Source organism: Genypterus blacodes, unplaced genomic scaffold (assembly GCF_046128005.1).
Source record: "Genypterus blacodes isolate CSIRO-AG114 ecotype Tasmania unplaced genomic scaffold, CSIRO-AGI_Gbla_v1 ptg000021l_1, whole genome shotgun sequence".
Taxonomy (NCBI): Eukaryota; Metazoa; Chordata; class Actinopteri; order Ophidiiformes; family Ophidiidae; genus Genypterus; species Genypterus blacodes.
Window position 1 is genome coordinate 1,538,091 of NW_027466834.1, and position 27,381 is coordinate 1,565,471.

Here is a 27,381-nt window from a genome sequence, read left to right on the forward strand (position 1 = left end):
TGCAGGTCTTGTAAAAGCCTTAAGTGCCCGGTAGCACTGGGTGTACTTTCATTCCCTCTCACTTTTGAAAGTCAGGAACTGCCCTCTTCTCTATGATGCTTCAGTCAGGAACAAAAAACATTACTCTATGTTAACAGACCAGGATCCACAGGGTTTTAAGAATGGAAAGGAAATGTCTTCTTTTCCATTTTTCTTATTTTTAAGTTCAAAAGCAACCAATTCCTCAGATCCCTTAAATCATTTTCATATTAAACTTGCGAGGAGCATCCACTGTGCTACTGCTCATGCCAGCATCTGATTTCCGTGGCACATACTCGATCTCAATGTTGTGCTTTGTGTTGCCTTTGCCTCTGCTCCAAAGGAAGAGAAGTACCAAGCAAAACAAGACGACGCCAAGAAAAGAGATAAAGCCCATGGTGGTTGCGATGATCAATGTCTTTATGTCAAAAGGGAACGGGGCGTTGGTTCTTGTGCCATTGGCACCAGTTTCTGTGGGCTGGTTGGAGATGAAGGCAAAAGTCTTGTTAGGTTGGTGCGGCCAGTCAGGTGAGTAACTGTGAATGTGCAGGTGGGCGAGAGAGGTGTCATTTCCTCCTGCGTTGCTGGCTATACACACATATGTACCATTGTCTTGAATCTGGGCATAGCGCACTTCAAGGGAACCATCTGGCAACACAGAGAGCCTTCCAATTGTTTTGGTGGTGATCAACTTTTTCTGTGGGGAGAGCCACATTATCACTGGGGCAGGATCTCCATCTGCTTGGCATGTGAAATGAACAATGGCTCCCTCATCAACAAATTTCTGCTGGGCTTTGCGATCCCTAATCCTGGACTTGCGACAAGTGAAGTAGTTAGGCTGCAGAACATCAGGGAAGTCTTTAAATTCTTTGCCTTGGACAAACTCAGGCGAGGCACAGGTGGGCTGTTGCCTGTTAAAGTTCAGCCTCCAGCGTCGTCGGAACACCCATAACAGTCGGCAATCACAGGCAAGGGGATTATCATACAGTGCCAGGGTTTCCAAATTGCCAACTGAATGAAATGCAGACTCTTCTAAAGTGGTAAGAGAGTTTCCAGACACATTTAACATCTTCAGGTAGTTAAGACCGCGGAAAGAGTAGGGCTCAATCATTGCCAGTCTGCCTCCTACCAGGTGAAATTCTTGAAGACGCAGGAGATCATGAAGCTTATTCCCCTCAATGGTATGGATAGGGTTGTACGACAGGTTAAGAAAGCGTAAATAGACCAAGTGCCGCAAAGAAACATAAGGAATTGTGGTCAGGTTGGCATTTGCAATGGTCAGAGAAGTGAGATTTAATCCGTACAAGCAATTTGGGGTCATCGTATCCAAATATGGCCAATTGGCTATCTCCAGTACTTTAAGCCGATAGAGCCGTTTGAAAGAGTAATCCCTTATGACATTGATATTGAGGTGGCGCAGCCTAAGAGTGACCAAACTGTGGAGGTGGGTGAAAGCCTCTGTGGGCACAGAGGACAAGTTGCACTTCTCCAGACTCAGGTGCTCAAGGCTGCTTAGGCCATGAAAGGCCCGGTGGGAGATGAAAACAAGGTCATTATCACCGACCTCTAAAGACCGCAGGTTGTACAAATCCTGGAACATGTAGTCCAACAGGATGACAATCTTGTTCTCACTGATGTCCAACTGTGTGAGATTGCTCAGACCTGTGAACACACCAAGCTGGATCAGTTTAAGCTTGTTGCTACGCAGCCCCAATGTTCGCAAGCCGTAAAGGTTGTTGAATGCTCCAGGTTCAATAGTGGAGATTGTGTTTTCACTGAGTTCCAGGTGTTCAAGGTTAGCAAAATTGGCAAACTCATCTGGGTTGATGGTTCTAATGCGATTCTTACTGAGATCCAGCAGTCGCGTCTCTGGAGGGATTCCCTCAGGAACTGTCATGAGCTTCTTTCGATGGCACATCACAGAGCGCTCTTGAACATTGCACTCACAGCGGGATGGGCAGCCTGTGGCAGAGCTAGACAGCACAGTGCCCAGCATCAGGATCAGAATGGGCTGCCAGCAAGCCACCAGGAGGCTGCGCCCAGTCGCTTCCCTGGCTGCCATCTTATTGGTTACCTGGAGAGACACAAAAACAATGCAAGCATTTTGTTAGAAAGGAAACATCATATTGCTAATTTCCACAACATGGCTGCTTAGGGAATTTAAAACACAAGCTTTCTTGATGTGGAAAAATACAAAAATATACTAGGTAAGCTTTTTGCAATGTGCTCGTGTGTATGCTTGGTTGGCTTGCTATAGTTGGTCTGATATCACTGAGTTGTTTGAAATCTACCTTACACTCTTGTGGTAAATGCTGCAGTTCAACATCATATCCCTGAAGTTGCAAAGTCAGGGTAGCACAAATTCATTTTAATGCGTTAAAGTGCTCTCTATTGGCCATTGTGTTTTCTGCCAGCTGGTAAGTTCAACCATTGTGAGTGCTAAAATGATGCTATTCTCATGTCACACAATTCCTCACAGAACAGAGAATATGAACCCTCGTGCAATATTCATGGCACAGGAGCAGGAAGAATAGAGGGAGAGGTTACATAGAATGAAGAATGCGCTTGCATAATTGAAAGTGCTGACAAACTTGAATTTGGAATTGTTCCCCTTTTTACACAGACCATGAAAAGTTATTTCAATTGTGTGTATCTGCTATAAACCAAAGGGCCATACCAGCACTGTCCCGGTCTTATTTCTGATATTCATGAGGGAATACTCATCTTTGCAGCATGTCCTGCAAACCTAGCAGGAGATTGATCAGTCAGTACCATCAGTCTGATATATAATGATAATCTATCAAAGCAAGGCAGCTTCAATTGGAATTAAGGATATTTTTCAGGAGGTAAGCCAATTCACACACATATGCTGAGCACATCTGTGGTTTGTTCTGCTCGCATAAAGTCATTACTTCCCCCCCTCCACCTCAAGTCATCTATTCCTAATTCCAGGCTGAATTTGCTGTGTGAGTTGAAAAACAGTAGGGGGTGGAGCAGCGGCAGCAGCAGGGGGACGAGGAGGAGGGGGAGGATGCAATCAAAGACGGATGGTGGCAAGTGTGATGTATGTACTGTGGCTGGTACTCAGCTCGTGCAATCTTTTACAATAAAATATAGACCATACACCACGGGGACAATTGGATACAGAGAGATATATACAGGCCTTAAGACCAAAAACACAAACCATATTCAATTTCAATGCCATCTGACAGTGCCCCCCCCACTCCTTACATTTGATTTCATCATTACACAAATTTCTGATTCATACAAAGAAGCATGACCACCAGAGTGACACAGGATCCAAGTTTAAGTAGAAGAACTTCACCAATGAATTAACGTTTCTTTTTCAAATGTGGTTTTCTGAGAGTGAGTTATCAAGTCTAACACAATATAGTGTCCAGACATAATGTGCCCTATTAAAAATGATCAATGACTCGCCTAAATCTAAATCTTAAAGACCTTACAGTGAAGATGTAGGAACAAAAAATTGTATTGCAGTGCATTGACAAAATTAAATTAGGAAATAAAACACTCTAATTCTGCTTCATTCTAAGACGTGGCACTGTGGGACTCAAACCTGTGTGATTGCAATCTCTTGCTCAAAATTAGTATCTAACGCCAACTGCTAACACATCCTGCTCCACAGAACAGCTGTGACGGCAGATAATGCTCACTTCTGTGCCTCAGTGGATTTAATGGGCCGTACTATATGTGACAGTTTGAGACTGTAGACTGAGTGTGCTGAAGAATCTGTGATCTTAGAGTTGACAGTTAATCATGTGGTGATATGTTATTGCCACTATGGCCACTGCTAATAACCTTTCCCCCACCCAGTCAATAGACTACTGGATATAAGATTCATGAGAAAAGGGAGCGTATAGGTTGGTTTTCACTTCACCCAATTTCATTTAATTCCCACTGAGGTCAAAGTTCAAGCTCTGGATTGGATGATATTGGTAATCGAGTGACATCAAAGTGATATCAAAACAGACTGAAAAAATTATGAGTGCAACATCACAGAGCTGCATTGGAGCATGCTGCTCCTTTTAGCCTCCATCCTTAATTTATCATTCTCATTCCTTAACCCACCCATTGATCAACGTGTGATGCCGAGATGGAGGGGTGTTGGGCTTTGGCATGCTGGGACACATAAGAAGAGGGAGGGACCTTTTCTCAAGCTCTATTACATCTGCCTCCCTCTTTCACGTGGCTATTGGATATTGGATATCAGTCACTGAGATTCTATTATGTTCAACTCTATTACCACTGACGACGCAACTCAATCAGGAAAATGTGATCAAATATAACCCCTCGTTGGTAAAGCTCCACAAATTCAGTGGGAGCCCTCAAAGTTCTCGACACTGGGTCAAAATTGCCAGAAAATAACAATGTGTTTGATGACTCAATCATAATACATACTCATTAAGTTTCCAAAGCTATTCCAACAGAACGGCTTCAACATTTATTGAAAGTGGCTTCAGCAGTAAAAATGCAGGGAAACAAGTCAGGACAGGGACACATTAAGGTGAAGAATGCTATCCATGGCTAAATGTTTAGAGCTCTGTATTGTTAATGATCTGGTGTTATCATTCCCTTGCAGCTGTGAAGTCTAAAAGCAATTCTTTGTCCCAATCAGCACTCTCCCAGAGAATTCCATTTATTGAGGTGAAATAAAAGGGGGTGTACTTCTCAAAGGAATGCATGAGGTTGAAGAGAAGTAAGAGAACGGTGCTCAATAAATAAGCAGCCCAAAGACTGTTCCAGGAATAGTTATAACTAGATCAATGGACACTGAGATTAATGTGATTCATGACAGCATCAACTAGGGATCCTGTTTGAAGATACTGCATTTTATCTGGAAGAAGGTGGTGCCCTGTGCTCCTGTTACAATACAATACAAATTAATGGACAGTGAGAAGTCTGCAGTGCCTCCACACAAAATAGGTGCCCATGTGGTGTTTAAGCACACACACACACACACACACACACACACACACACACACACACACACACAGCTGCAGTACACCACTTCTAATCCAACCTTTTTTGCAGTAATTTCACATCAATTCTCGACTCAACTTTAATTTGTCTGCTGTGGTATGATTATAAAATAACTAGGACAATGTATGGTGGTGTTATCTAGGCAACAACTTTACAACCACTCCTATTTCGTGTGGTAAATATCTTAAATATCCCTGAAAAAATACGTCAGCATGCTGGCCTAGCATTCTCCAGATAAATTAGCATATATTTTTTGCAATTCTCCTGAAGTCCAGAGAACAGTTTACATACACAGACTGACAATGCTAATATAAATAATCTCCCTATATCCCTATAATGCTGAGTTTCAGGTAATTCCTATTTAAGCCCCCCTGTATTAGTGAGGATATGATCCGCTTCACCTGCTTTGCATAAACCATTTGCCACCATCTACAAGTTTGTGTATACATGGGAGGTAATTGTGACATGTTTCGATTTGCTTTTTGTCCACCTCTAGCAGTCTTGAACAATGCGGTATTACGCCTCTAGATTTTGTAACGTAACGTTTTTCTGCATGTAAAAAATGTGACAAAAACAATGAAATGCTGATGTCCCATGTGTCTTGGGTGACACTATCTGTAGAAAGCTATACATTAGCTATAAATTACCTGTCACTAGATATGGTGACTGAGGCGTGTTAATACCACAGTTAAATTCCTGTAAGCTTGAGAAAAATCCCTGAGATGCTGCTGACATGATCTGCAGCATAAAGTGTTAAAAGCCCTTCCAGCCCATTCCTCTACACACTGCTTAGTCAGCTCTGAGGCTAATACCGGGGGAACAGGCCCAACCTCTGCTGTTTATCTACTTTACCATTTGCATGACTTTGATAGTCTATACTAGAACTAAATGCAGTGAGCATATTTCCCAATCCTCTCTTTAGGCACCACAAAATTCTTGTGTCAGAGTCCTACTGGTATTATTTAACAACATACTGCTTTCATTTTGTAGCTTGTGAATATTAACAGAGCAAACGTAAAACAGAGGTATGGTGCCATCTCTGTGATGAAAAGGAATTTATTAACTAAATATCACTTTTCATGGGTTCTGTTTTCTATTGCTGGCAGTTATGATACAGCGATGTGGGTACTGACAGCCACACTTAGGGTAAATCTATATTACTCGGGCATTGTTCAGGCACAGCATGTGACCTTTGGCTGCTCTTGTTAGATCCCTTTCACCCTGCTATGAAGCTGAATTTCAAGATAAAGGTTACCTCAGTGTCATTGAGAAGCTAAGCTGCCTGGTTGGATTGCTGGCTGGAGCGGCGCATGTGAAATGGCAGAGCTTAAATGTAAGCCTATGCCCGACAGATGGACAGCAAAGCCCTAATCCGGGCAAAGAAGCTGGTTGGAGCAACAAGGTGCAGAATTCCAACAGTGGCCAGCTGCTGTCCTATCAAAACTCTGCCGTGAGAACCTGTCAACATGTTCTTCTCAACTTCACCTCCAGGAGGGGTCATTTGCTGTTTCTGCACAGGTGCACGCTGCATTGCTCTATTACACCATCACGTTATATGCTAGACCCCCACTGTCTTTGGAGGGAGCCACGTACCTCTTTTTTCACTTGCAGGAGTCAGGCTTCTCTGGGAGTGAGGCTGACAATATTACCCCTCAAATCTTGCTCTGCAAGTGCATCATGCTGGCTCGTATAGGTATTAAGCTTTTATCAAACTTCTTTGAAAAACTCTGAGCTAAAGGTGATAGAACTTTGAAGCAGAACTAAAGAGTGTCATCCCCAACAGTGGTGATTAAACAGTACAAAGGAGCTCCTAAATGAATCAATCCCCATCCATCACTGATCATTGGTAAGTGTCATCTGTAATGATGTGCACTTTAATGACAATTAAAGCTCAGAGTTATTATACCCAAATCACCCATGTTCCTGATTTGATAGATGTGGTTTTGTCGAGGATGTTTGCGTGCGTGCGTGCGTGCGTGCGTGCGTGCGTGCGTGCGTGCGTGCGTGCGTGCGTGTTTACATGGTCCCATCATTATGGAGCTCATCAACCTAATCTCCAAAGCTCTGCTACCTCAATTTCTTGTGGGGCTGTATTTTCAAAGAAACAGCTGACTTTTGACATGGTGGATTCAAGATAGAATGACTCAGCTCAGTATTCACTAATAACAATATAGAGTCCTTACACACAATCCAAAAACATGCCACTAATTGTGTGTACATGGCTTAGGCAGGTCTTATAATATATAACTGCCTATTCACTTATATAAGACTTATATAATCACCAGTTCAAAGAAATTATTTTATTTTATATATACAGTTTTTTACAAATATCTAGCTACATTTGTGGAAATATTAGCATTGATGGTACTGTATTTTTCATTGGGTATCTCGACATTTGTAATCACGATATCTTGAATAGGAGTATTAGTACTTTTCTGTACTTTTAGGGTGATATAACAACACAGATTTGATGTAAATATATATTCTAGCTATACAACTTGCCACTTAATTCCATCCCAACTGATGTAGACTTCTTTAAAGCGCCTGTCAAAAGCTTTGGACCAAAGACACTAAGTTTGATGTTGTTGACTCGTTATATATATGATTTCTCTGCCGTTTTAAAGTTAAGTTGATTTCAAACTAACTTGCATAAAAACAACACATAAACTACTCCTAATTCTCAAGTATAATCTGATGTAATTTATGTCGTGAAACAACATAGAATGTGACTCCAGTGTCCCATACAAAGTGGTCCAATACTGGGGGGTAAACATCTAAGATATTTATGATGGCACTCACAGCATTTGAAGTGTGGAGAGTAACTGAGCAGAACAGCTAGACTGTGTACGATTGAGCTCCCCTGAGATAGCTGCTGGAATGGCTGTTTTCCTCTTTCCCTTAGGCTGAGAGAAAATGCTTCACAGGCAGGAGGGCTGTTTCTAAAAGACACACACATGCTCTTACAAAATTTCTGAGTCTGTCTGAGTGTGGCTTTGTCCCATAATGGTATGCCCCCCACGCTGAAGGCCTGATCTTTTGAGCTGAGGACAACTTGACGACAGCCTTCAAGACTTGAAATGGTAATGGCACTATGGCAAGCCACTTCAAAAGATGCCTTCTCAGCACCGCAGGACATGCCAACCTTTAGTGATCATCTGCACCACTTGCCGCTGAATTGGAAAAAAAGAAAAACAGTTCCACCATGGTAAGAAATGTTCAGGGATGACTACCTGTCTATTCAAAAAACATCTATTCCTGTCTCCATGTTCTTCCTCTTGGCACATTTGTCCTGTCTAACTAGAACTTAGCTTTATTGCACTTAATCATGTTGTTCTCTTCTCTTAACTACATCCTTGCTCTCGTTGCTTTAGTTAAGTATCTGCCAAATGAGTTAGTAGTAAGTTAAGTGAATTTGTTTAATTATTTTAATCTGTGAATCTGTGAAGTTAATCTTTCTTCGGTCAGCACAACCACAATTAAATCTACTTCTATGGATTTTCTACCAGGCTGTGCAGGAAAGTATGGATTTGTTTCATCATCATCAACATACATAAGATAATACCATGTATGATTACATGAACCACACGTGTCAAACTCAAGGCGCTGTTACTAATAATGTAAAACATGAGTAGCTCTCGGACACTTTTATTTTGTCAAATTAGCTCTCGGAGGAAAAAAGGTTGAACGGCCCCTGTCCTATATGGGGCTCGGGCAGCAGTAGCTCAGTCCATAGGGGACTCAGCTCGGTACCAGAGGGCCACCAGTTCAAGTCCCTGTATGGACCAAGAAAGAGTAGCTGGAGAGTTGCCAGTTTGCCTCCAGGGCACTGCCAAGGTGCCCGTGAGCAAGGCACCAATCCCCCAACTGCTCCTGGGGTGCCATAGAATGGCTGCCCTGCACCCCCTCTGTAATGCATTTGTTTTTTTGTGTGTGATATGTAAGAGGGGGTGCAAGACAAATTTCAAATTATGTGTGATAAACATTTTGAATTGCATGTGATCTGACCAGAATAAAGTATCTTATCTTATCTTATCTATATATATATAGTCAGCATAGTTTCATAATCTACTGTATGCTTGAGTGGATATTTGCACTTATTTACAACAGATGTACAACATTTTCTGCACTTTTGCAATATGTCCTTTCATCCTATCAATCAATCCTATGACAGTATTTGTGGTACTTGCCCTGAACTACTTTGCTCATACTAAATGAAAGAAATGCTACTACAAAGTACGCAAGATAACTTGGGGCTCGGTAACAAACTTGGAAGTTTCTTTAAAATACTCTCATTCAATCCGCTTTCATCAAACCTGAAGACCATTTTCCACCTGTGTCATACCCACAAGCTTCTGATTAGGAGAACCACTCCCCATTATGTGTAATGAAGTCACTCAAAGGCGCTTACACGGATAAACAGGTCCTGACATTGCAGCTTTGATGTAGCAATGGAAACACCGAAAAAAAAGTATTTTAACACTCTGACCCCCCCGGTGTGAACCCAAGACCACAAGAAAAACCTTTGTCTTGGAGGCAGAAATTTACATACTTGTGCGAGGTGGAGCTAAGAAAAAATGTAGGATTTTGGCTCCTGGGTTAAGAATGTTGATGTTGCTGTTGCTGTGTATGATTAAATAATAGTGTCTATTGTTCTATTACACAGCAAAACCTCTGCCTAGATTTGTGTGCATGTGGAGGATCTGGTTGATGGTGCATTTGTCTTTAGATTCAGGAGAGTTTGCATTTTCTCTCCTAACACAGCAGCATTTCAGCAGCTCTATACACTCACACTGCTCAGGCACAGTGTAGCACAGCTGAAGGCCATATTGACTTTAATCGGGACTGGCATTTATAGTTTTTTGTTTTTTTTACAGATGTGGTGAGGCATTAAAGGAAATGAGCTGTAATTAGTTGATGGGGAGGCAAATCCCATGCAGAAAATGCCACACTGAAACACTGCGATCAGGCATGGTTGAATATGGCTGCTGCATAACAGAGAAAAGCATGCGTTGACAACTGGCTCCAGTTTGGACATGAAGTCATATTGTCATTTACCTAAATAGCAATGCAATACAATAAATATTCAATTCGACAACTTCAGTTTGATATGATAAGATTAATACTACATTCAGATTTCAATGTTTCAATGTTCAGTTAGTGAGCAGTATTTGTTGTTGTAAAATGTTAACACTGTTTTTGTTTCTCAAGGCATTTTGTTACGTGCTCACTCACACTCATTCAAGGTCAGTACACATGATACAGGGAGAAACACCTTGGACGGTTAACTACTGACACATACACTCGTACACGTACGTTACGTACACACGTAAACTCCTCTTGATGTATGGCATGTGCAGCGACTTCAATGATATTCTGTATAAAACTGTCTGAGCAAAGTCAGTTTACTCATTTAGGATTTATCTCCTCAAAGGGAGCTGACTCAGAAAAAAACCCCAATGTCTCTTAAGCACTTTATCAAAATCCAGGGGTGCATTAAAACAGCTGCACAGGCGCCAGTTAAAGCTGTGAAACTGATGGTTCAGATGTACCATAACTACACAAAATATGCAATATGAGTCATGCCAAAAGCTGGTGTGAGTCAAGTCAAAAGCTGGTTTAACCTCACACATACTGTAAATTAAAGCATTTGAGGTCCTTCTGTCGCTCTCCCTTTATATGGCTCAGCTATCTCAGCGGATGCTTTAATGAGTGTTGACCCACACTTTCATCTATTGACTTTTTGCACCAAGAGCAGACACAGCACAACAAGGCTTTTGAAACCACTTTTGTGCTGCTCTCACGTTGGCACCAATGACTCACTATCCCGACTTCAACTGATTGTTAATGCAAATGAAATGGCACCTGCTGAGGCAAGCAAAGTCTTTGTAAATGAATATTCCAAAGGCAAAGGTCTCCAAGGCCACTGATTCAAATACCACACAAAGAAAGTTAGAGTGCGTGAAGTCTGTTGTCAACTCTAGCAAACCCTTTAGCACAGCTCATCAGTAAACTCCCTGGTTTCTCCATTAACTTAGAAAAATCTTTATTGGTTTCAATTCAATGCACTGAAAAAATATGTAATTATTGGGATGGCACACTCAGGTCAGGCTTTACAAAATCTTTACCACAGCTCACCAATCAGCTCATCAATACACTCCCTGATTCCTTTATGAGACATTTAATATTTTATTATCCTTTTTGTTCTTAGTATCAATTTAAACAAAACAACCTCAACAAGTCTTAATGTTCTCCATTCATAATCTACAGAGAGCAGCACAGTCCTGACTGACCCCATCATGGCTCCAGTGCCGAGATAGGGAAGCTTAATCCATGTCCTCTGAGAGACTGCCCAGAAAGATGAAGCCTTAATTAGCCAGATAAGACCCCACATAATGACGCCATTGATATAGACTAGGAAATGAGGACTAAGCAGAACAAAAAAAAAACAAAGACGGTGTAAGATGCCTGAGATGGGCTTAGGAGGCTGATACACGGTAACTGCAGTGGATAGAAGGGCATTTTACTCTCCCTCTCAACTCAAGCAGGAAAGTATAGCAATCCACCTGTTCTGAATTCTCTCATAAGAAGCTTAGAGGGAAAACGCTGACCTTCATATAATCAAAGATTACGTAGAGGAAAACAACAAACAGTTTGAAGTACTTAAGCAATAGCACTCATGGGAGTTTTGAGCAATTAAAAGCAAATTACTTGTCTAAGCTGTCCTTGCATCTTCACGTTCTCAATCTTTGGTTCCCAGTAGGTCATAAAGAGAGCAAAAAAAAAAAAAAAAAAAAAAAAAAACCAGCTCTGCTAATCCTTGTGGCTCTAGAGGGAGGAGGATCTCAGTTTTCGAAAGACAATCTAAGTATTTCACATGCTACAAATGGATCAATGACAAGGTGACCCAGTAGAGTAAATACCAGGTTGCTTTAGGAGGTGACAACACTGCAAATCCCTGGGCAACACTTCTGCACCCCTGAAAAGAAGTTACACAAAAATGCAGCAGTTCCTTTCATATTTCTCACAACAATTCTATAGTAATGAATGTGCCATTTCGGTCAGCTCACACCTCTGTGGCTTCATCTCTTACCACTAAGCAAAGTTAATTAGTTTCTGAGTGTCATAGAGTCTCATATCAAAGCACATCCAACTTCATTTTCCAGAGAGAGGAAGTGTGATCCCTTCTGCCACTCGTGCTTTAATTAATAAGAGGGACCGCCATATTCTTTTTACATCAGAGAAATAAACAAACTCTCTTTGATTGACGCAAGCTGACGTAAGCTTGTGGATTTCTTCTTTGTAGTCTTTTGATGTTCGCTGTGTCACAATGAACCTTACAGAATAGCCTGCTGTGCTGACACGTTGCTAAATATGCTAAGGCATTTCCCGATTTCTCTCTGCATTCGTACAGTTGATGTGATTCTCGTTTAGTATCATCAAGGAAAGTTGTAACAGGAAAACAGCAGGTAAATGCTTTTCTAATTTTCCAATGCGGACAAAAGCCTGTCCTTGTAGCAAAATTGCTGCTTGTACCTTGTCACCAATAAACTTCTTATTAGACTATCCATTGATGATAATGATCGACACAGAATCCCAAATGCTCTCGGTTGGGGTTTGGATGGAATCTACACTATGTCGCTAACACAGCAATGAGGAGTAGCCAATGTGATTATGAGAGGAGGTGGAAACAACAAGCAATTAATCGTTTGACATCAATAGCGCACAAAGTGAACACAAATTAAATTCTCCTTGTTTTTGCCCACATTTCCCAAATCATCACTCGTCTGATTTTGTCTTCAAGACTGTGGTGTCATTTGAGCAGCTCAGTCATTTTGGGATTTCTAAAGTTGTTTGTTTGTGTTTGGCCTAACTACTAATTAGAATGACTCAATTCCAATACAATTTTTAATGCTGGATTACCTTTGAACCAATATTCCTGACACAAAGAAAACATCTTGCATTCAACATCGATGTCACAACCCAAATGACAGAAAGGCTTAAGGCCTGACATCTGAGGTTGATTGAACGCCCAAAATATATGGCAGATACATTACCTACTTTCCTTATCAGTCGAACAGCTAAATTATTTATTCTAAATTTGCATTTCCATCCCAGATTCAGGACTAGGGCGAGATAGAATTGTAATGGTGAGGAAGATTAATTCTAAGGTTTTTTTGGGGGGGCAAAAGACCAGCTTGACCAATTCACACAGAGAATTTAATCTTAGTATAAGTATTCTAAGTATTCAACGCATGGAGAGTTATGCCATAGTTCAAAAACACGAGAGGCAAAAAACATTGCTGCACCTGAGAGTGACTTGTTTTGCAATACTAAACTTTCTACCTTTGAACAGAGCCTTACTAAATGAGTAATGAGATGGAAGTGTTAAATTGCATGGCCCATCAGTGGTCTGCGGGCCTGATCTCTGCTGCCTCCAGATTCCCACAGGTTCTCAACTATTTTGCACTTCTGTGGCAGCCCGTCACCCGCCAGCGTCCAACAAGGTCAAATGCCATTTCATTTTCTTGCCTTTGATCGCTGCCTCGCTCTTTCATCAGCCTCACCCCCCCCGTCCTCCCACACATCACTGCCACCATTTCACCGTGATACTGCTCTCACTCATCCCCTCGCAGAATCAGACTTTTGCAGTATATCTGACGTTAAATATGTCAGTCTCCACAGTGAATACATAAGCAATCAACCAGCCTCTACTTGGCAAACTTGTAAAGTCTGAGCGATTTGTTGGTTTTAGACCACATATGAAGATTTTGTGTGAGCAGACCAATCTGTGTATTGTGTTTGGCTTACATTCCCATGACTCCTAAAGCCTTCTAGCAGTAAGTCTGATTCTCCTGAATCTCCCTGAAGTTGTACTGAGGTCTATAGCACATGGAATGAAAACACCCACCTTTCCTCTCCGCTTAATTTATCTCTTGCAATATACTGCGCAGCTCAGCTCAGCAATATTTCCGATTATACAATATTACACAAAAGAGAGAATATTTTATCCATATGGCATTTTTTTTCTCTTTGTGACTGGATTAATCATTATTGTAGAAAAGGAACTATCATTTACTGACTATTGCTGCAGAATTTAGCTTTTCTTAATTTAATTCATTTTTAATGTAATACCATTGGGGTTTTTACTTCCAGTCAGACTTAAAAAGCCACTTTGAGACATTACACACGCTCTGGTACCATAAGCTGTAGATTTGTCATTATCATTATCATTCTGGAGGTTTTATTGTGTAAAACATTCACTCGATGAGCTGGTATTTTAGAACACTTCTTTTCATTTCAGTTTTCTCTCTGCTTGCAGCACTGTACATACATTTGATTCTTTAACAGAAACAAGACAGAAATGATACATTTATTCATGAATACACAAGCCAATAGACACATCCGATCCTTGGGTATAATCATGGTTATTCTATTCATGGTATAGCCTTATCCCGGGTATTGTAAACTGAATAGAGTACACATCAATGACACAGCATTGATTTGCACATTTCCATAAGATCAGATGTGAGGTTGCTTTATCTCAAGACCGAATGTTGATGGAGTATTCCTGCTTCAATATGTCCAGCAAACCAACATTTCCTCATGCATTCTCAGTCTGATCGATAACCTGAAATGTGAGCTCTTGTTTCCTCCCTGCACATTCTCTGTTCTGCATCGACTGTATTAGCAGTTCTTTTTACATTACTCCGTCATTCCTTTCTCTTCCTCTCTGCATTGACAGCTAGAGGAATAAAAAAAAAGCTAACATGAGATGGGGAGAGAGAGGCGAGAGAGAGGCGAGAGAGAGAGAGAGAGAGAGAGAGAGATTTAAAGGAGGAGAGAGTAAAAGACACAGAAGGGGAAAGTGAAAACGAACGAGATTGAGATAGCCAGCATTTAGGCAACTAAAAAGGTCACTTTGTACTTCAACGCCATCTTGGATCTGCCTGGTGAATAGTAATAAACACTCAACTAAATTTGTCAAAAGGAGCTAAAAGCATAATAAAATGCTCAGACTTTCAAAAAAAAGCTTTAATCCATACACTGTATCATAGAGAGTAGATTTTATATACTTGTGTCCCATGTTCTTAATGAATTCTAATGAGATTAGCGGTTTTTAATTACACTTTTTGAGTACCATTAAAGCAAGAGCAAAAAAGGTAGTGAGCAGAGCGCTGCATCTTACAACCCATCCCGACGTGCAATTAAAAATTGGGTCCATCCAAAGCTGTAACTGCAACAAGAAATGCACCATCAAACTACTCGGCAGAGCAGAGAATGAAAAAAAGCTAGTACCTTAACACTGAATTCAATGAGCTCTGAATCTCAACCCAGTGTATTAACATCCATTATATCTGAGTGTTGGGGCACAAAAACACATTTCAATTTCCACTTGTGAAAAATATATGCTCCATTTAAGTGTTGCTGCACAGCACACACTGCTGTTGTCCCGCTATTATCATTCCTGTTGTCACTGAATTTGAATAGAAAGATAGAACATGCTGTACTGTAATTTTTCTGTACAATGCTGATCAAAACCATTGTAAAACAGTTTCTACAGAATATAGTTATCTCCCAGTATAAGTACTTCAAGGGTATGAGACCAAATTGTGTTTGTATCCGCAAATTAAAGTGGATGATGTATAACCAAAATATATGATCGTGCAGACAAAACAAAAATGAGCTCAGGTTCCATCTGCACATTTTCACAAATGATAAGTGGGATGCTTGAGCACCAAAAAGAATACAGTTTTCTATGAAAATGGTACAGTTGATGAATTAAATTAATTTTATGGCACAAAGGGTATTTTAACTCCTGTCCAAACATACTGCCAGAGGTAAATAAACATGATATTAAGAAGTGTTTGTGCCCTGTGGTGCTTAACTCCGCAACTTGTATTGATGTCTTGATATTTTAGTTCTAGCTGCTGGACCTAATCCAATACCTGCCTCAAATCAGTGTAATTTACAGTCTGATTACAGCTTGGCAGGGTGATTTATGTGCCATTCACACAATGATCCAAATGATGTGTGTAACGGCTTCATTCTGCCTGGCAACATGGGCGCCAGCATAGGCATTGATTGGTCCCTATGCAGTGAATACAAATGTCCTCTCCAGAGGGCTGGTGAGGAGCCTTAGTAAGCACAATCACACCTCCCCAACCCTTGACCCATAACCTCATCCAACACAAATGCCTTTTTTAATGATGCATTCCCCAGTGGGCTCCAAGTGGTTTGTGGCAGGATGTTATTTCAACCCCCGGCAAAGATGAAGAATTTGCATCTGTTTAATATACGGTAGATGGATTGGAATAAAGCATGTAAGCAACTGTGAATTTTAAATATGTGAAGATATGTGCAGGAATGTCAGGCATAATCAAAATAAAAAACAATATGGATTTTGTTTACAGACAGGCTGAATGGAGGAAATGGCTTCTGGTGAAGCTTATTGTGGTACTTTAGCTCAAGACTCACACTGGGTCCATTTCTTGATCTATTGTTGACTATTGCCAATTAAAAGATATGTGTGTTAAAGATATGAGAAGTTGTAATTTTTGTTAAGACATTTCAATGACAATCTGAGATAGGTTAAGAAATACACCAGCTGTGTTCAGATTAACTAGACAGGGTCTTTTCAACGTTAATCTATGCAAAGGTGAATAGGGGCTGCAGGCTAATGAGAGGCCATGACATTTCTTGGGCTTAGACATGAACATGACATGAAAGCTGAACTACGTAATGTGGCATTTCCCTCACGCCAAAAATTCAAGTGCTTACGCAGTAATAGTAATGTTGGTAATTGGTTTGTTACAGGTATTTGATGTGATCTGCAGGGCCCCTGAAACAGTTTTATATCAGTATCCCTGACACATCTTTATTCAGGGAGGAAAACAGTGTTAATTTTAATGTAGTAAATTGCGCTTTAGGGCATGTGATAATTATGTTTAGGCACCAAACCTGACAGGATTACGGGCAATATAATTACATTTGTGTTCAACCTGTCTTTAAAATCAAAGTATTTTACTGACAACACAAAAACCTCACCTATCTGTTCAACTTCACAAAAGTGTTCCGCCTTAAAGCAGCATTAGGTCACTTTTGGAGCCCTGCCTTGTTGACATCATGCAGCAATCAGACCTGCAAAAGGGTCGCATGACAGTCTTTTAAGTGCCTGTGAAATCAGTCACACAAACACATCAGAGCTGTCTTGAGGAAGTCACAATTACAGGATAGCGCTCCATGAAAAAGCAACAAAAATCTCCCCATGATGAGAATATTTTTTTTTATCAATACAAGAGCGAAAACATTGATTCAGAATATGATCTATAGAAGTTATGGTTTCTCGACTGTATGTACAAAGTGGCACATGCATATATTTTAACCTTTCATAATTGTGTTAAACTATCCTTTGCTACACAATGACATAACACAGGGAAATGTGATTCCCTCTGCACTGGACCGAGGAAGCCAAGATGAAGTAATGCAGTTCGTTCAATCAAAGTGTTTTGCTAATTGAGATTCAGTTTCAGTTGATATGTGATTGCTTCTGCCATGTGCTTTGGTCTGAGATCAATTCTCAGTGGGATACAGGGATAGATTAAACCCCTGCCAAAAAAAAAGAAGAAAAAGTAATCAACATCAGCAGTCCCTTTGCACACAGCATCACAGCAAGATCACTTTTCCTGCTGATCCAGATCAAAAAGGTATTCACCAAAGACAACTGTGACTTTTGAACGATAACACCCCCCCCCCCCCCATCAAACAGCCAGTTTGAGCCCACAGCAGGCCTTTTACAAACAATCCATCCAGCCTGGGGCATCGCTGCATCAAGGCAGTGGTGGCAGATCTTATAAAAACAACATAATTGCCATCCCCAGTGGAAACTCTGTGTGTCGTCGTAGCATTATGTAGGTATCACGTCCTCACAACTGGGAGCTAATAACACATTGTCAATGCAGTAGGTGTCAGTTTTGGACCCGGGATGAACGTCTCCAAGAGACATCACATCACAGGCCAGTATAAGCCAGTATTCTGACTCTACCCACTCCTACTTATTACACATGTATGGAATATTATAAGATGAAAATGAAGACAGTCTGCACCCAATCCCTCTTATTTTGGTCCAATTAGTATTCTTTTCCAGTTCAGTCTATACTTGATTTAAGTACGAGATGAAACCATACTTCACTGAAATATAATTCTGTTATTAGACGCATGATTTTCCTATGACATCAGATACACTGTATGATATTGGTCACTATGGAGAGCTTTAGGCTTATTGCGAGCATTGATCAACGTGCCGTAATTCAATATAGGATGTCAACAGCAGCACAATGCTGTCCTGCCTGGTGGTGGCAGGGGGAGGGCGGGGGGTGAGGGTGTATGTGCTGTACATATGTTCCATAGCCTTCTTAGGGAATCCTATTGATGACTAGTAGACAGCCAAGGCCAGTGGCCACACATTTGTTTAATGAAGGCACAGTGTCTGGACAAAGCCGATCACACCGCACACACTTAAGCCACCACAGCAGCCATGACTGAGTCAGAAATCCAATGAAAAAGAAGAACATAACAAGTGAACACCATTGTTAGTTCCGTAGATATAGTTACACATGTTTCACACCCAAAGACAACTCCTTGGGAATGTAGAGGATTAAGGTCACTGTAAGCCATTACTGAATGCCACAGATACACAGGGGTGAATCTGGAAGATGGAAGTAACTGTGTAAGGGCAGCTTGCAACAGCTTTGGGGAGGGAAAGAAATTATAGAAAAAGGAGGGAAAAAAAGAACTCTGGATAATGCATCTGTGAAACCAACTGTGCCACACCCTTGCCGATAACCGTGATATCTCAGAGTGTATCAGTTATCTATCATCTGGGATGGTGTGCTCAGATAAACCCGGAGAGTCTGTGCTGGAGCTACGGGAGACTGCTCCTATTCTATCTGGCTGTCCGCTCCCTCCGGCTATTTATAACCAACAGAGCCACAGCACTTTATGAATGTCCGCAGGCACAGCATCACAGAGCATTCTGATACTCCTCTGCCACTCCTCTGGGTTGTCATTATGAGAGGCAGTGTTGCAAAATAAAGGGAAAACTCAAAAATTCAGGTGGCAGTGTTGTTCATCCTCTAATGCTGCCTTCAATGGCTAATAAGAGCCATAACCACACAAGTTTCACCCTCCTACATGGTGGAGCTGCAGTATAGCTAAATATAGATCCAGTGACTGATGTTTTTTATGCAATGACTGGAAACAAAAAAAATAAAAACAAAACAGATCTGTGCTTCAGAAAAATGCAGAACCTGGCTGCAGCAGGAGCCTTGCAGCTTTTATGACAGATAGCCATCTTTGCAGATGAAGACAATTTCGTATGGGGGAGATGAAGAAGAAGACTGCGCACAGCTCCACATAACAAAGATGCTATAGGTGGAGAGGAGAGGGGGCTACATGGGGACAAATAAATATACATTTTAAATATCATTCTGTGATTTATACACACCTCCTCTCCCATACAAACACACACACACGCACACATTTACACACATATACATATTCGCGGGACAATTATTTGATCAATAGCCCTTGTCCTCGTAGACAAACACACAAACACATAGAGTCAAAAAAAAGGGGAAGATTAACTGCTCACATTTTCAAGTGATAACACCATAAATTCAATTTCAATCGGGACCCATTTGTACCTGCAGAGGACGCGCCTAACCACACTCAGGTCCCTGTTTGCTTGCTGTCCTGTCTTATTTCACCGCATCATCACGAAGTTACAGCAATATAAGCGCATTTCAAAAAACGAAAAACCTTCCTTTACATTAGAATTCACATTAGTCCAATTTCGACTGCATGATCTCCAGCGCTGGTACAATCTTGGCTCCAGCAGCAAACACCGACACGAGTGGAGATCGGCAACTATGATTATATTATTCACAGCATTGAAACGAAGAAAACCAGCATCTGATCCCAGAACTCACCTGCTCCAGCCTCTAGTGCTCCCGAGCATCCTTCCGCATGTCCCCCTCCACGGCAACTCCCAGACACCGACGCTAAGATCGGGACGCGCTATCTCAAGTCCATCGGTTTTAAGGGGGGGAATCAGATTTTCAGAAAGACAATAACCGGGCGTGTCTCGCTGTTTCCCGATGAGTGTCTTTCTCTCGACAAAACGGCGCTGCTGCGGTTATAAAGACTAACAGCTGGAGTTTGAAGCCCCCCCCAAAATATGTGCAACCCACATACGCACAACGGCAGAGACACACACACACACACAGCGAGCAGCGATCCTCCCTCGGAAGCTGGACTCCCTTACGCGTCCCGGAACTCGTCCCGGAATGAGGTGTAAGAGACGCGGAATGCAAATATGAGAGAGAGAGCGAGAGAGAGAGAGAGCGAGAGAGAGAGAGAGCGAGAGAGAGAGAGAGAGAGAGAGAGAAACTCCCACGCAGCGCCCCCGATTGCAAAGGGAACAGTTGTCGCTTCTTGATGCAGTCCCTCTCGCTCGCCCAAAGGCAACACACAAACACACACACACACACACACACACACACACACACACACACACACACACACACACACACACACACACGCACTACCGGCGCCTTGTGTGCGTGTGTGAGTGGCTGTCGTCAGCGGCGGAGGCGATCTGTTCGCCCGCAGGGAGGGTCGGGTGCGTGTGCGCGCGCGTGTGTGTCGTGTTTGCTCGTATGTGTTTGATCCCCGCAACGCAAACACACTGTTCATTTTCGGATTTATTCAGGCGCGCAACGTTAATCGTCCATAATTCCATCTCAGGGCGCACGCACACAGGCTCCTTCATAATATGTAATAAAGTAGTGATGATGAAATGTGACCCATAATAATCGATATTATATCTGTAACGCGTACACATTATATTATATATACGCAGACAAGCCGGTGATATGTGGTAACGGTTTTTTGTGCGTGCGTGTGTTTGCGTGTGTGTGTGTGTGTGTGTGTGTGTGTGTGTGTGTGTGTGTGGGGGGGGGGGAGGGGGGGGGGGGTAGCAGTTCCTCTTGTAAGGGACTGGGGGCACTGTGGGCTTCAGATACGCACACACATACACGCGCACGCGCACGCACACGCATACACACAGCCAACAAACTGGCAGAGGAAACGTGGAAGAGACTAATACATACAGTATCTTCATTGTTTGACTTCCTCTGTCTAATCAATCCCAGTTTGTTTTGATGTGAATAAAAGCAGTAAGAATAAATAATTAATACTATCTGATCCCATCCGAAGCAAGGGGAAATCAAAATCAAATTGCTCTTATTCACATATGCTTGATAACGAGGGTGATTTTGATGCATTGGAGCTTTGAGATCAGCGCATAATCATTGAAGTCCTTTATAGTTAATTTACAGACTTATATGAGTCATTTGTATCAGTAATGATGGTGTGCATTGATTAGGGCAAAGTTTATGGGTGTACTGCAAATCTGATGGATTTCTTAACTGTTCATTACAACTTGAACTTGCTGTGCTATTAAAAGGTCCACATGACCTATTGCTCAGTTTGAGTATCTTTAGTTACAGTGTTAAAGTATCAGTAAGTAAAGTTTATCTGTCTGTCATGATTTGGCCAAATAAAATAAAATATACTTTTTATTGTCAAATCACTTGCAATTATCACACGATGCAGTTATACAGTTATCACACAAATTCAAAATTACTTGCCAGGCAGGATGGCGCCAGTGGAGCAGTTTTTGGGGTTCAGTGCCTTGCTCAAGGGCACCTTGGTTCTCAGACCCTTCGTTCTCAACCGAGTCCCCCATGGCCTGAGCTACTGCTACCCGGAAAGTGGCATCAAATTAATTGGCATTTAATTATTATGCTTAGATTTTTCAATATTATATGTAATTTCCGCCCTCTTAGGACATCACCTATTCTGTCCTAGCTCTTCTGATGCTCTTGTTTTCTATTCTGTCATTTCTAATTTGTCCTTTTTTCTCATTTATCATAGTACCTAACTTATTGCACTTCTACTCTAGCTCTACTTTTGCTCTTAGCTGTTGGTTTTGGAAGGAAATGAGCTTACGATTTCTTGTGTCCTGAAGTTCTTTTATCTACCTTTGTTGAACGCACTTATTGTAAGTCGCTTTGGATAAAAGCGTCTGCTAAATGACCGTAATGTAATGTAATGTAATGTAATTTGAGGAAATTCAAGGTATTGCAGCAACAATGTGGGAGAAATGTATATAAATGGCTGCTTGGAATAATTTATCATTCTCACCGGAGTTGACAAAGGGATTTGCTTCTCTGATTGAATGTCTGTAGTGTAGAGTAAAAGTGTAAAGTTTCCAGTCATGTGTACTATGGTATTCTTTTATAGGCGCGAGTGCCTGTGTGGTACAGTTATAACTGCCACTTCCATCTGACAGCATTCCAGCAGATTTTATTTAGCATGGACAATTTCCACTGAACTTTATTTTGTTTGTTTCACCCTGCAGACACAGAAGGAGACAGACAGCCCTGAAGAGAGGATAGAGAGCAAGAGAAAAAAATAGAGATTGGAAAACACTTTCTCTTCTCAACATCAGCATTTCTGCAATAGGGATTTTATGATGAAAGCCACTGAAAGCTGATTAGCTGTCACGTGTAGAGTGTGACGACTATATACCCATGTGTTGTGTTACTGCTGTGTGCTGCTCCTGAGCTTCTCCTCCATTGTTCCATCACTCTTCTTACATCACATACAGCTTGTGCTTCATTTGTTCGCATGTCTGTAAAGGTCACCAACAACACATGTGTCAAAGACTTTGTTGGAACTTTGAGCGCAAGAGTGAAATGTATACAGACAAATCTCTTTCTAAACAATACGCCCCCTTAACCCTAATTTGCAGCACCGCTTGGTGTTAGACTGCTCATCTATAAGCTCATCTATAAGCATAATCATAATCATAATCATATATATCTTAACACATCACAAGCATGTCTGGTCTAAAGAATAGATCAGCGATAAAGTACAAGACAGCACTAAACAAATATTTTACAAATAAATATAAAAAAATTAATGACTTAACTAATTGTTAGTACTCAACATCTGAAACTGCTTTGCATATTCTGAGTGACAGATTTCATCAAGTCTACTAGTAATCCACCTTACATGTAGTAACGCTGCATAATAAATTACAAGAGCTAATCTAAGCAAGATTGTCAAGCATTAACTAACATTACCCCAATTAGCGCACATGTGTGAGTATAAGAGAGCCTTTTTTTAAATGCATGTTAGATGTATAAGCCCACAGACCTGCTACATGATCATGCTGTAAGATGGTTTTGGGTATGAGAGGGACTAAAACCTATGCTGGGAAGTTTGGTCCCGACGTTCCACCATTTTTGGATGTGAGAATCAAGGATGAATTCTAATTCTAGAGGCACATTATCCCTTTGTGTTCATCGCTCATTATCCCTTGACAAGTATACTTTTCTTCTAATTTTCTGAGGTTGTTTTAAAGAATAACAGGACGACGTATAACAAGTAATGAAAATGTTCCACTTAAGCCGTCTTTTATCAAGCCCCCTGCTATCATTATGCATGTATTTAATTATAGATACGTGTTTATCAAGACGGATTACTTAAGGTGTTTTTAAACTCTTGTCCTTTTTAGATTAGCTCACATCTCATCAACTAATGCAAAGTCTAACTGAAATATTTCATTAGTAATCATCTTTATGGGGATTAATTATGAAATGGTTTCACAATGATCCCATGTGTACTTAACATTAGTTCAAGGAGTTAGGACATTATTTATAACACGACTCATAACTCTGGTGTTAGTGTTTATGTCATGCTTCTAACCCAGCTCAATTTTTCTTGCTAGCACATTCGTCGTTATGAGATACTGTATGTCAGGGGTCTCCAACCTTTTTTCCTCTGAGAACTAATTCGACAAAATAAAAGTGTCAGAGAGCTACTTGTGTTTTACATTATTAGTAACATTTAGCCACATGGCTGATTCTGCACCCAGACCAGCTACATAAGCGTTTTTTGTGTTCATCCACTTACAGGATGAACAACACTTACATTTTTTATCAAAATGTCATGTCATGTTTTTTTCTGTATACATTTTCAGTGTAGGCTGACACTAATAAATTCACATTATATTAATCTCATAGAAAACAAAACAGTGTTATAACTTATTTTACTATGTTACTAATACTATACCTTTCATATTTCACATTTGTCTGCCCACATATCACTGTCACAACTTCACTTCACATTCCCTGTAATTCAGGGAATTCCCTGTGGTTCCCATATCATCTGTACTTCACATGCATTCAGTCTGTTCTGATATTAATGAGATGACAGAAAGTGTGGTACTATTTTCATGAGGAGTTAAAAATAGTTTTGGAATGTTCTTGCAGTGAAGCACGTTCTCTGTTGTACAGTTTTGGAATGTTTTCCTGTTTGGAGGAACTACGCTGGATTGAGAGTCTGGGGGGAGCTCCTAAATTAATTGTAGAAGCACAGACAGTAGCAACCAATCTAGCCTGCCTTTTGTCTTCCAAATTAACTGTTGGATGCACAGATCTCATGTCTGTGAAGGTTTTGTGTTCGACATGCTGGCTTATCCGGAGCAAGGTGAACGCCCTGAAGGCAGCTGGCCCCCGATGGAATACCTGGGCGCGTGCTCAAAGCCTGTGCAGAGCAGCTGGCCGGGGTCTTTGCAGACATTTTCAACCAGTCCCTGGCCCAAGCAGTTGTTCCCCACTACCTTCAAGACCGCCACCATCGTGCCAGTGCCGAAGCACTCCACCGCTACGGCCCTGTATGACTTCCGTCCTGTTGCCCTCACCCCCATCATCGCCAAGTGCTTTGAGAGACTGGTCCTCTCACACTTAAAATTCTGCCTACCTGCTACTTTGGAACCTCACCAGTTTGCCTACCACCAGAACAGGTCAACTGAGGACGCCATCTCCACGGCACTTCTCTCCACACTGACAACCCGAACTGTTACACCAGAATGCTGTTCATTGACTTCAGCTCAGCATTCAATACTGTGATCCCCTCCAAGTTGATCTCCAAGCTCAGCCAGCTTGGTATCAACTCATCCCTCTGCAATTGGACTCTTGACTTTCTATCTAACAGACCCCAGTCTGTTAAGATAGACAACCTCTCCTCCACTATCACCCTGAACACCGGCGTGCCACAAGGCTGCGTGCTGAGCCCTCTCCTTTACTCCCTATTCACTCATGACTGCATTCCTATCTATGGTTCCAATTCCATAATTAAGTTCGCAGATGACACCACGGTGATAGGCCTGATCAGAGGTGACGATGAGACGGCCTACAGGGAGGAAGTACGGCACCTGACCACGTGGTGTGCTGACAACAACCTGGCACTCAACACCAAGAAAACCAAGGAGATAATCGTGGACTTCAGGCAGGCCGGGAGCCATGCACACACCCCCATCTCCATCAACGGAGCTGCAGTGGAGCGTGTGCCCAGCTTCAAGTTCCTTGGCATCCACATCTCCGATGATCTCACCTGGTCCATAAACTCCTCCACCCTGGTTAAAAAGGTCCCAGGATCCTGGTGAACTTCTACCGCTGTACCATTGAGAGCATTCTCACTAACTGTATCACAGTATGGTATGGCAACTGCTCCGCATCAGACCGGAAAGCACTCCAGCAGGTGGTGAAAACCGCCCAAAGGATCACCAGTACACAACTGGACAGCATCGAACAGATCTACCGTAGACGCTGTCTGGGCAAAACCAGGAACATTATAAAAGACTCATCCCACCCCAACAATAAACTTTTCACCCTCCTCCCATCCGGCAGGCGTTACAGAAGCCTCCGCTCTCGCACCAGCAGGCTCAGGAAGAGTTTCTTTCACGAGGTGGTGACCCTGTTGAACTCTACTCCATTCCCCCACTCAACTCCATCCTCCCACTAGCATCATCTTGCTCTCCACTGCCATTTGCACAACTTTCTGCTTGCACTGACCTTTTTCATTTCACTCCACTGCCATTTGCACATCTTCTGTTTTGCACTGTTCAGACTCATTACATTACATTATATTTCGATCATTTGGCAGACGCTTTTATCCAAAGCGACCTACATTACATTACCACCCTTCGCAGAGGGGGGAGCAATTGAGGGTTCGGTGCCTTGCTCAGGGGCACCTAGGCAGGGGCTCGAACCGGCGACCCTCCAGTTCCCAAACGGAAGCACTCATCATTCTGTCTTGTATTAAGTTGCAGCAAAAATAAAAACGTCTTTGGATGGGAGCTGACTCCCATCGTTTACCTGAAAGAGTCGGTCTTTGAGCTGGCTCATTCCTGAACAACACATCACGCCCTGCTAGCAGCCGGAAAGTCCCGTGAAAAGTTGCTGTGGACTTTGCTGAAGTGACGCTGGACAGACGCGTTCGCACCACAAATGACACGCACACACTTGTCATTCACATTCGTAATTTTTTGAAATTTCTTATGAAAATAGAATATTTGTTACTTTTTATTGGGGCTATTTTCTGTGGTCATCGTCAAATCCGGTGTGCGCTTGCTAGCTTGCTAACATCGCCGAATGTTACGGTGTTACGTAACCAAACTTGACAGCAGCGTTATTTGTTGAACTGACAGCTGATTGGCTTATAATCGTTTTGTGACAAAAGGAGGCGGCATGTCTGTGAATTTGATTGGATAGAAATTTAAGCAACTTTACCAAATGATGTTGTGTTGTCATGAATTTATTCTTTGAACCTTTAGCGAGCTACTGAGAAACGCGTGGCGCGCTACTGGTAGCTCTCGAGCGACCTATTGGAGACCCCTGCTGTGTGTGCTCCGCTTGTTTTCATTCATAGGCCACAACAGGATGCACCACTAATGTGTCTGTTGGTGTTAAAATGCATCTTAGGTCTTGCAGCATCCCCGAGCTTCTCTGCACAGACCCTCAGAGTAACTTAAGCCACTGATGCATTGCAGATACATGTGAATGTCATCAGCATCAGTTCACGCCTCGTCAAGGCACCCTGGCTATGCGAACAGGGCATATTCTCTGTCTTTTCAGCTGTTTCCTCTCCTGCCTGGTGGTGTAACCGTTCCTTGAAGGCAAACACAGGCTTTTCTCTCCAGACCTACACACAGAGGCTGACTTGATCCAAGCTCAGTCGCAGAGGAAGCCAGACTCCATTTTGCACTTAAATTTGCACAAAATGAACTGAAAATTTATGAAAATATATATGAAATTTATTTCATATAATTTTAAATATTTAGACATTTTCAACATTTAAACAAGAAATTATTATTATGCTGGGTTAAAGTTGAAAGTAGTAGGGCCATATTCACATTTAAAAAGGCAGCATTACTCTGTTTTTAATGTCGTT

The 27,381-nt window shown here is 41.8% G+C and overlaps 1 protein-coding gene across 1 annotated transcript; it reads right to left on the reverse strand.

Annotated features, from left to right (window-relative positions):
- Window positions 1-232: 232 nt before the first annotated feature.
- lingo1a (leucine rich repeat and Ig domain containing 1a) lies at window positions 233-20,327 on the reverse strand. The gene is made up of 2 exons (XM_076142295.1): window positions 20,007-20,327; window positions 233-2,092 (listed from the first exon to the last, which is right to left on the reverse strand). Exon 2 carries the CDS (start codon window positions 2,078-2,080, stop codon window positions 233-235), a length of 1,848 nt encoding a protein of 615 aa, XP_075998410.1. The 5' UTR covers window positions 2,081-2,092; window positions 20,007-20,327.
- Window positions 20,328-27,381: the final 7,054 nt, after the last annotated feature.

Bases quoted from the DNA above. Each gene is read 5' to 3' on its own strand.
- lingo1a (XM_076142295.1), bottom strand. From the start codon at position 2,080: ATGGCAGCCAGGGAAGCGACTGGGCGCAGCCTCCTGGTGGCTTGCTGG.